General features: G+C 44.4%; 1 protein-coding gene across 1 annotated transcript; it reads right to left on the bottom strand.

Moving 5' to 3' along the window:
- Nucleotides 1–111: 111 nt before the first annotated feature.
- On the bottom strand, nt 112–8,049 carry dele1 (DAP3 binding cell death enhancer 1). The gene is made up of 12 exons (XM_071533561.1): nt 7,874–8,049; nt 6,702–6,819; nt 6,099–6,201; nt 5,245–5,395; nt 4,838–5,059; nt 4,655–4,737; nt 4,418–4,511; nt 4,076–4,218; nt 3,524–3,682; nt 2,150–2,242; nt 1,348–1,501; nt 112–1,043 (listed from the first exon to the last, which is right to left on the bottom strand). Exons 1-12 carry the CDS (start codon nt 7,902–7,904, stop codon nt 796–798), a joined length of 1,599 nt encoding a protein of 532 aa, XP_071389662.1. The 5' UTR covers nt 7,905–8,049; the 3' UTR covers nt 112–795.
- Between the last annotated feature and the right edge of the window lie 1,823 nt (nt 8,050–9,872).

Raw genomic sequence — 9,872 nt, 5'->3', positions numbered from 1 at the left:
ATCCATGCATCACAGCACTGGTGTTCCCCTGGAAATACTTTTCTAGCTCATCAGTGAATAATAATGGCAATTGCAGCAACAAAGTAACCAGACAGTTATAGACAATGTTGTTTATTTGTGCATTTAGCAATAGTGCATCTCCCTCAAAGAGCATGACTACACATATTATTCACATTCAATGCTAACAGGTTAAACACATCACAAACCATTCCAACACTCAAACATTTTCCTTTTTGTTCTTTTCAAGTTCTTTCTTCACCATAATGGACAGCATTGAACAAAGCAGCCTGCTTAGAAATTAAATATTATTTAAGGTGACCTTTAGAATATGACAATAATGTCAAGCACTTTGTCTGGCAAATTGAGCAATACACTTTGCAGAAGACACAATTATGAATGTGATTAAACCCACATTAGTGGAGGGAGAAACCACCTGAGATTCTTTCCAATAACAACCCACCCAAAGGCACCAAGATCACAGTTTCTTACCACATCAGAGCTTATATAGAAAAAAAAAAGTGGAAAAGCTTCTGTATGCCATTATAAACAAAATATAGTAAGGCCTTGTCCTCAACAACTCTTTCAGACTTATAAAAAAACTCCAACACATTGAGAAACATCTCCACACTCAACAGTTTGACTATAAAATATGTTTGATTATAAAATACATATATACTTATTCAGACTTAACGATATGCACAGAAGTGACCTACTTTGACCGTTTTCTTCTGGTGAAAACACATTCACACAACTCTAAATACATTCTTCAGGTTGGCCTGTGCTAGCTTAAGCCAACTATCCTATCCCAACGGTCCACTGGCAGGCGCCTCCCTCAGTGCTGTGGATTTGGGGGCGGGGATGGAGGTGAAGCGGCACGGAGGATGCCGTCGACGGGCCGCCCAGGCTCCCGGTGCTCCAGGAGTGGGGCAGGAGGGGCAGGGAGACGGGGACGGGACCGGCCAGGGAGGAGAGCGACTGCTGGCGGAGGCGGTCGGACGGAGAGAAACACGGAGCTGAACGGATGGAGCGCAACACTGCCTCTTCTGCCGGACGAGGAGAGGAGGAGGGGGGAAGGGAGGGAGAGAAGGAGAGAGAGGGAGGGGGAGGAGGAGGTGACAGACACAGAGAGAGACAGAGAGAGAGAGAGAGAGAGAGAGAATAATTAATTGCACAGATCTGACTCACAGATATCATCACCGTTATCATCTGTGATATGAGGGAATGGCTCATTAAAGCTGTATTACATTCGGTGCCATCACTAATAAATGCATAAAAGACAGTGACTGATATAAATGTCTTTCCAACAGAGAGACCCTACTGTGTTTGCGTGCATGTGATTGTCCTTACCCTCCCTGCCACTAGGGGGCGTCAGTAAGCTCTTCGCCTGGCTGTTGCCTGCTTGAGCGGCTTGTTTGTAGAATTCAACGGCTCTCCTCAGGTTCTGCCGCACCCCAAAGCCACTCTCATAACACTGACCCAGGAACAGCAGGGCGGTGCTGTCCTGTGCAGACACACACACACACAGACAAACATGGTTAACATCACTTTAAAGACCCCATGAAATGAACTCCCATTACTTTTACTTCCTGGAAAACAGAGTATCTTTAATGGTGACCTCATGCTGCACCAGTAGACGTAAATATAAATTCCAACCAATAAAACCACCACAGATTTTTGAACAATCCTGCCCCTCCGTCCCTTCCATCAAATAAAACTGCCTTTCTCTCCCTGACAGTTATCCCATTGGTTTACACTGTACCAATATCCTGTTTTAACAGGAAAAACATTGAATCAAGGAAGTAAAGATGCCGTTTCATGGGGTCTTTAATTAATCTTAGAGAACTACACTGTGTATGTGAAAGAATTTAACTTGGTGACATTGGTGCAGAGACATACAGGTAACTTTGTGTTAACACATAATTGACACTGGAAGACATACTTCTTAACGACAGTAGACTATAGATATCACTCTACTGAAATAAACATTCACTATAGCTGTATGTGATTGAGCACTGGGACATGCAGTATGGCGTGAGGGTGTCCTGTTTCCCAGTTCACTGTGACTGGGATAGATACACTGGGAGGCGAGGTGAAATGTCAGAGATAAAACCATAGATAAAACTGTAGAAGCATCTAGAAGGCCACTCACGCCTCTCTCTGCTGCCATCTTCAGGTAGTGGACGGACCTGCGCCCGTCTCTCACTGGCTCCTGAGAGAAGACCGAGGCGAGGAAGACCTGAGCCTGAGAGGAGAGAGGAGGAAGAGGAGAGAGATGGAGCATTGTGTCGCTCCAGTCAGGATACACCAGTCATGAGTTGTTTACAGCAGCATCAGCCAATACTAGGGGTTTCCTGACAGTCCAACACAGCGATAAGATGACATACTGATATGGTGGCCGATGTAAGCTGACCTGCTTTCACCTGCTGCTACTACCATCTGGTGCTGGTAAAGACTTTACCTCCACCTGCTTTGGTTCTTTTTCATATGTAACTATGAGAGGTTTACACAATAACACTACTCCCTGTTAATCTTGAGCTTGCTTAACCCAATTCACAGAACACCCAATAGAGCAGAGCTATTTCCTGTTAGCTTTAAGCTATTACATCTTATTACCTCCGCCAAGGAGGTTATGTTTTCGGTGCTGTTTGTTTGTTTGTTTGTCTGTTTGTCTGTTAGCAGGATTATGGAAAAACTACTGGCTTGATTTTCATGAAACTTCGTGGAAGGGTGTAGCATGGGCCAAGGAAGAACCCATTAAATTTTGGAGCGGATCCGGATCTGACTCACGAACAAGCAATAATAGCACAAACCTTGGCGGAGGTCTGCGCTCTCCGAGTGCCCTTAAATATATGGTTACAATTCTAAAGAGAATGTTTCCTGATCAAATTGGGAAATAAGTGGGGGATGTAGAGGAAACAGATGATTTTGTTTTGGAAAATGGATTTCAGCCTGCATATTAAACCGTAATGTCTCTCTTACTCACAGGTTAATTGTTTGAATCCCATAGCTGCCCATGCACCCACTCACTGCAAGTGAATTAGTCATATATGCAATGACCTAGCTTCATCCACCCTTCTATTGGTACAGTGTTACAGCAATATGTTACAATCCATTTGAGGAATTTAGACTATTCGATTCTGTAATAATTATGAATTTACTTGCTCAGTTCCAGAGATATCAAAATAAAACCAGGATCTTAGTGCCATGATCTAAACATCAGTGAGTGTAACAAAATACTATTGACAAATTTAGAGACTAAAGCAACACTAAATCATATAGGGCAGAACATTACTGCTGCACTGCTCTCTGAGTTGAAACTTCTGGCCACATCCCAATCAGTGATGTCAAAGCAGGTGTTTTGCCTTTGACAGCTGATGGAAAACACCTAATTTTACATCAGCCAAAAGAGCAACTTCCTTGAAAGTTTCAACCCATAGAGAGCAGTGCAGCTCTTATTTTATGGGATTTAGTGTTGATTTACTCTTTAAGGAGTGTTAATTAATTATGTTGTCATGGTTTCTACCTCGGTGAGTCCAGCTTCAGCAGCCTGTTCCAGCAGACTGATGGCTCTGTCCAGCTCCTCGACGCTCTGCTGCCCCCTGCTGGTAAGGAGCAGCTTGCTGTAGCGGTACTGGGCCTGCATGTGGCCCCCGACCGCTGCCTGCCAGTAGTAATGCAGAGCCTGGTGGAGAAAACACAAGTGATATTACAATTAATTCATGCATTAAACAACAACAAAAACCAACAAAACAGATTTTTCAAGGGTTAGAGTTATTGCTTTTGTACATTGTTTTTTCTGAAACGTATGTTGACCACATCTCACTCACTGGGGATTCCTGGTGAAAACAAAATATCTGAATCTGAATTAGACATTTTACATATTAGACATTAACAGAATAGACTTGTATCCATTTGGTACTTTGGCCATATCAGTGACTGACATTCACTCCAGGATATCCACTGCATCTCATAATAACCATCACAAGACAAGTTACAGAGATAGGAATGAAGTGGAAAAATATGAGTGATTAAACTGACTGACTGCAGAGACAAATCAAATCTGCTGGGCGCCCACCTTGGCCTTGTCCTTGCCTACTCCCCTGCCCCTCTCGTAGCAGACGCCCGTGTTAAACTGGGCCTTGCTGTAGCCGTGCTGGGCTGCAGCATGAAAACAGGTGAAAGCTGCCTCGTAGTTCTCACTCTTGGCACTCTCCAGACCTGCCGTGAACAGCGAGAGGCAGATATTAGCTACAGACAGAGGAGAACCAAAAGGAACCTTCTCCAAAAGGGAAACGGGAGAGCATATGATGACATTTGGTCTGTATACAACCGACTGTTTTGGCTAGGCATCAATGTGTGAAAATAATTTGGTGCGTAGCTGCAAGTCATTATGGGGGAGTAGCTGTGAAATCAGTACCGATGATGTTGAGGATAACCGGCACACTGGAGTCGGCCACGTGTCTGAGGTTCAACGCTGCCCCTGCCAGCCTCTCCTCATCAGACGGGACGTCCTGGGACACACAGAGCAGGAGAAAACACTTGAATAAAGAAAAGCTTTGATGCCAAGAATGGTCCTCCACAAGAAAGGAGGGGAAACGCTGCTTTCCTTCAAATAACCTCCAAATAAACTCATGGAGGTAGATCTGAATCCCACCTTGTCGTTGTCTTCTCTCTGTGTGTTGTCTCTCTCTGCATGTTTGTGTTCAGAAGGAGAGGATCCTGAGAACGACGATTCTTCTGTAGTTCAGACAATGGATCCAAGATTAATTTATAATCAGAGAGATACTGCTCCTTATGCAATCTTTCAACCAAGACTACCACATAGGATTGAACAAACCTGCTAAAGGAGAGTCCTGCCTCAGGTCTGCTCTCTGGTGGTCAGAGAAGGGACTGTCAGCAGTCAGGTGGTCCTGCTCAGTGCTGCTGTGAGGACTGCTGTCACTTCTGCTGCTGCTGCTGCTGCTGCTTTGGGCCGGGGACTGAGCTTGGTTCTGTCTCTCTGGCACCCCATGTAGACACAACACACCCCTCCCTCTGGCCAGGACATCCCGTCTGGACACTGGAGAGTGAAGAAAGCAGCCACAAAGCAGTGTCACAATGCTGATCCCACATGATTCAAACCGTTTTAGAGTTAAGATGGTTAAATATCTGTTGTCTAAAACTAACGAGGGAATGCACTTCACGGGTCCAGGTGAACCATCAGTGGCCCTACAGCTTAGTTATGATGGTGCGGTCAGGACTCACAGGTCTCCAGCAGGATGCGGTAGCCACACTTGTGCAGGGTGGAGGAAGCTGCCAGGGGTCCGGGGGTCGGACTGGGACCGGGTTCATTGCCTGAAGAGAACTGAGAGTGGATCCTCCTGCAGAGCTGCATGAACAGAACCGCTGCTGCACCCTGTGGGGAAACGTCAACTCCACTGTCATCATGGGAATGAGAGAATTATCACTGCTACTCCTTGTACTGATGTTCACAGTCGGGGTTGTATGGACCAGTTATCTAGTGAGACCACTAGGTGGAGCTCTAGGAACGCATCAGCTACCTGCAGATTGGAAATGTGTCGGTAAAGCAGAAACCACTCGACTGTTAAATGCATTTATCTGCAAATTATTGAACAAGCAAAGGTTTTTTCTGCATGTGAGCAAGAGGAGAATTGTATCATTTTAAAAGTGTCAGCTCATATTTTGGCACAAGACCTGCTTTTGATTGACAGTGGGATTTTGTACCACCTGAGGGCTGCATTTATTTTCAGTTGTAAACATGAGCTTTCACTGGAAAATAATGTAATTAGTTGGTTTACTGAACCAATATTTTGCAGTGCGTTTGACTGTGAGACTATTTATTTACACAACACATCATGCTTGTATCAAATACACTGAGTTCGGAGTTTTAAATAGAGAACTACTCCATATGCAACTGCACTGCACTTTGTACTTACATCAATCTCAATATATTTGATACTTTTTTAAAACAATCAAAATGACAGTTTTGGCAGTGAATTTGTGCTGAATGGTTGTTTTAGCATTGTTATGGTTATGCATCATGAGTGTTAGGGTTATGTGTATGCGTTTGCAAGTGAACGCGTAAGTCCAGGACGTACCCATCCCACAGCATCCAGGGCGGTGTAGCGTGGCAGCCCGGCATAGCAGAATTGAGACGTCCTCTGCTTCTTCCTCCTCTCTCCATCTTCCCCTTTCTGAGAGCTGAGAGAGAAAGGCAATACAGTATTTAAAAAAAAAAAGCCTCAAACAAAGTCTAACAACAATATACTGTATCTGTCTCAGTCTTCCAGTCTATTTTACTGAGGCATCACAGAATTATTCTGAAAGATGTTTGAGACTGACGGCTTTGTCCGTGTTTCCTCGACTAACCCTGTCGGTGCACAGAACACATGCTGCTGGATGATGCAACCAGCTGAAAGGGTGGCAGCACGCTCACTACAAGGAGCAAGGGGTTCAAAGAAAGGGTAAGGGAAAGAGATAGGATGGGGATGAGCAAAGAGGGGGGTAGTCTGTGAGGTTTGGCCTTGTTTCTCTTTTCATCAGCTGCTAAAATGGTCACTGGTCTGAAGGCAAACCCGTGGTGAGATCAAAGCAAAAAACCTCCAGGCTTTTTTGTCCCTTCCTTTGAAATCTTTCGTCAGCCAGAAACCTTGAAAGCGTTCGGACGCGGGAAAAAGAGAGGATAGAGATGTGAAGGCTACCTGCTGTCAGAGGAGTGGCGAGACGTGGAGAGAACGGTGGAGCCGTTGATGACCTCATCCTCCACATGGTGGTTCTGGGACAGTCGCAGGGGGGCGTTGCCATGGCACCTGTTCAAAACTGGGGAGGTAGCAGGAAAAGAGCAGAAATGAGAGACTTAAGAGCAGTGTCCAAACTGCAGACAGAGACAGTAGGTTAGGCCCATTCAGAAATACTGGAAATATAAAAAACATGTGCATCTGCTGAATTAATTTTAATAACTGTTATCTAAACACAGCAAAGAGGCTTTTACAGACGTAGTAAGAGCCCCAGTGATGCAATGATTTCCTGATTCTGTATGAGGTTTCCACGACATGCATGAGAATTAGTGTTCGTAATTAAACATCCTTATAACCTGTGTACAACAAATCTATGAGATTTTACTGTTCACAGACTTTAATTTTCACATAAAAAGACATAGGCTACTACCAAGTACACACTTAAATATATAAAACCCTATGACATATATGTAACATACTTGCAATATGTATTTGCAAGTGTCTTACATAAATACATCATAGGGTTTCACATATTTAATATTAATCCATACATGCATAGTACTAAATACACTTAAGTACATGAAATACTTGCACATACGGATGGATAATACTTGCATTCATAACTGCATTCTACAGATATGGAAGTAGATACTTATAGGCACTTTAAGTATATACAAGACATATAGAGCCCACATATAAATCTACTATATAGATAAATGCAAGTAATTTATATACGTGCAAGTGTTTAATACATTTCTGTGCTCATGTGAACAGAGATGGATTTAACTCCTACACGGCCCCTACACGGCCACTAGAAAGCAGCTAGTTACTAATACTAGTAACACGGAAAGACCAAAAACAGGTGTTGGTGGCAGCAAGCCATAAAAGACACTAGTGTCTTCAACCAAAATAAACCGGTTGTCAGTTGCCAACAGGAACTGGTGTATGTTTCCCACTTATAAAATCTGAATAAAATGCTTTCGTCGGCCTCGTCGAATCACACGCTACACAGGTCTTACAAATAAACAGCGTATTTTTTAATGAATGCAAGACCCCGGTCAATCAGTCAATCAATCAGCCTGTTAAGCAACAACATGGCACACGGAGAGAAGGAAGAGTTTTGACATTTCTCTCACCTCTTCCAACGAAGCCTTGAACTCTCCACATGTTTCCTCCTTTCTCTTACAGCAGCTTTAGCCGACGACTTAACTCCAAACAGACATGTTCAAATTGGTCTGGGGTGCCTGCACGCGCCATGGGCCGCAGGTTTCAGCAGGTTTGCGGGTTACAATAAATATAGCAGCCTGTCACGAGATGCTGGAAGAGGACGGACCCGGAAGTGGCTGAGGTGGCTGCGGTGATGCCAAGGTGATGCAAGCAAGTTTAGAGAGGGTCGTTTACAGTGTGACAGTGCCACCCGGCGGTGTGTAGGGGAACGACAGCAACACATGAGGCAGAGCAACTTTGACACAGCGACTCTCTCTCTCTCTCTCTCTCTCTCTCTCACACACACACACACACACGCGCACACACACACACATACACACACACACACACACACACACACACAGAGAGAGAGAGAGAGAGAGAGAGAGAGAGAGAGAGAGAGAGAGAGAGATGAGGTATAGGTTAATTAAAACCTGGTGAGGTTTAAGTTTATTCCAGTGCTTGTTTTGGGTAAGCAATACATTTTTCTAGTAGTGGAAGCAACGTGAAGGCAGGGGAAAGAAGACTTATACCTGGTCAGTATTGAATTGTAGACTTGAAAAACTAGTAAACATCACTGCATCAGCTCACAAGTGGGATCTCATTTCAGCTCCACACCATGCCACCCTGCTGTAGAGCCGCATGACGCTACTTTACAACAGCATGCAACAACAGCTGTTTAATTTGAAATTATAGATGCAGAAATAAGGAGCTACCATGGAACTAACCGCACAACCGCACAAACTATCAAACTTCACAGTTTGATAGTTTCAGAATTTAGCAATGCTAAAAAGGCAGTACCTGAAGGAATATGAGTGGATTCATAATTCTGAAAAGCAATAATTTGGTCAGTGGAGATTCTGCTCACCGTGGATATGAGTGTAATATTCTATTGACATATTTTTGCATAGTCATGAATAAGGCATAGAGACCAAGCTTTTATTAATTTTCCATACCAGTGTATTCCTATTCAGAGTCACAGGGGGACTGGAGGAGCCTATCCCAGCATGCATTGGGCGGAAGGCAGAGAAACACCCTGGACAGCTCATCACACACACTCACACACACACACACTCACACACACTCACACAGACAGACACACTCACTCGCACACCTGGGCAGTCTAGAGTCTCCAGTCCACCTGATTTGCATGTGTTGAACTGTGGGAAGAAACCGACGTAAACACACAAACTCCACAGAGAAAGGACCAGGGCCGAGATGTAACTCTACATGGGCTTTCTTGGCCTCAAATTATGTGGATTATGTAAATTATGTGGATTATGCAAAGTATGTGGATTATATGCATACCGTTTTGATGAGGCTTTGGCAGTTGATCAAAGGGTAAGTGGTCAAAAGTTGAGATACATGAATGAAACCATTTTCAAAGGCAACTTCAAATGGATCCAGAGAGCTGTGACATCATCTATCTATCTATCTATCTATCTACATTTGTGCTTGCTCTTAACAAAAGATAGCTAAAAATGTCAGTTAGAAGATGGACACAGGATCCTGAGCTCAGTGTTTGATTCTTTGGCCTGAAGGTCCCCAGTAAACCGTCCGCAGGTCATCAGTCACTCGGTGGGACGGCTTGGTTATTCTGTGTTCTGCCCCCAGGTCAAACTGTGACGCACGCCCTGACACTTACTGGAAACACACACTCTTTCAGACAGACGGGGGGGGGGGGGGGGGGAGACACAAAGTTGTGAAGTCAAATTGAATTTGGAATAGTTCACTCCTTGACCAGTTGCCATGGCGACGCTCTACCTCCAGAGTCGTCACATCTCTTGCCTGTGCCATCCTCCTCCGGGCAAAACGTCTAGTCTGCAAGTAGTTTGGAGATTTCCAGCGCCGCTATTTGTTGATTCGCCCGGAGCCATATTTGTCTGGGCAATATGGAAAATGAGAGTTCAGCTGGAGATGGATTTCCAC

This window comes from Centroberyx affinis, unplaced genomic scaffold (assembly GCF_046629955.1).
Source record: "Centroberyx affinis isolate AG114_WGS23_722 - 3 ecotype Tasmania unplaced genomic scaffold, CSIRO-AGI_Caff_v1 ptg002380l_1, whole genome shotgun sequence".
Lineage (NCBI taxonomy): Eukaryota > Metazoa > Chordata > Actinopteri > Beryciformes > Berycidae > Centroberyx > Centroberyx affinis.
This window is presented reverse-complemented; position numbering and strand designations above follow the sequence as displayed.

Bases quoted from the DNA above. Each gene is read 5' to 3' on its own strand.
- dele1 (XM_071533561.1), bottom strand. From the start codon at position 7,904: ATGTGGAGAGTTCAAGGCTTCGTTGGAAGAG. The intron at 4,512-4,654 runs GTGGGATTCAGA...TGTGTGTCCCAG, and splicing joins AGAGAGAAGACAACGACAAG to GACGTCCCGTCTGATGAGGA. The intron at 4,219-4,417 runs GTACTGATTTCA...TGTTCACGGCAG, and splicing joins GGTTATCCTCAACATCATCG to GTCTGGAGAGTGCCAAGAGT.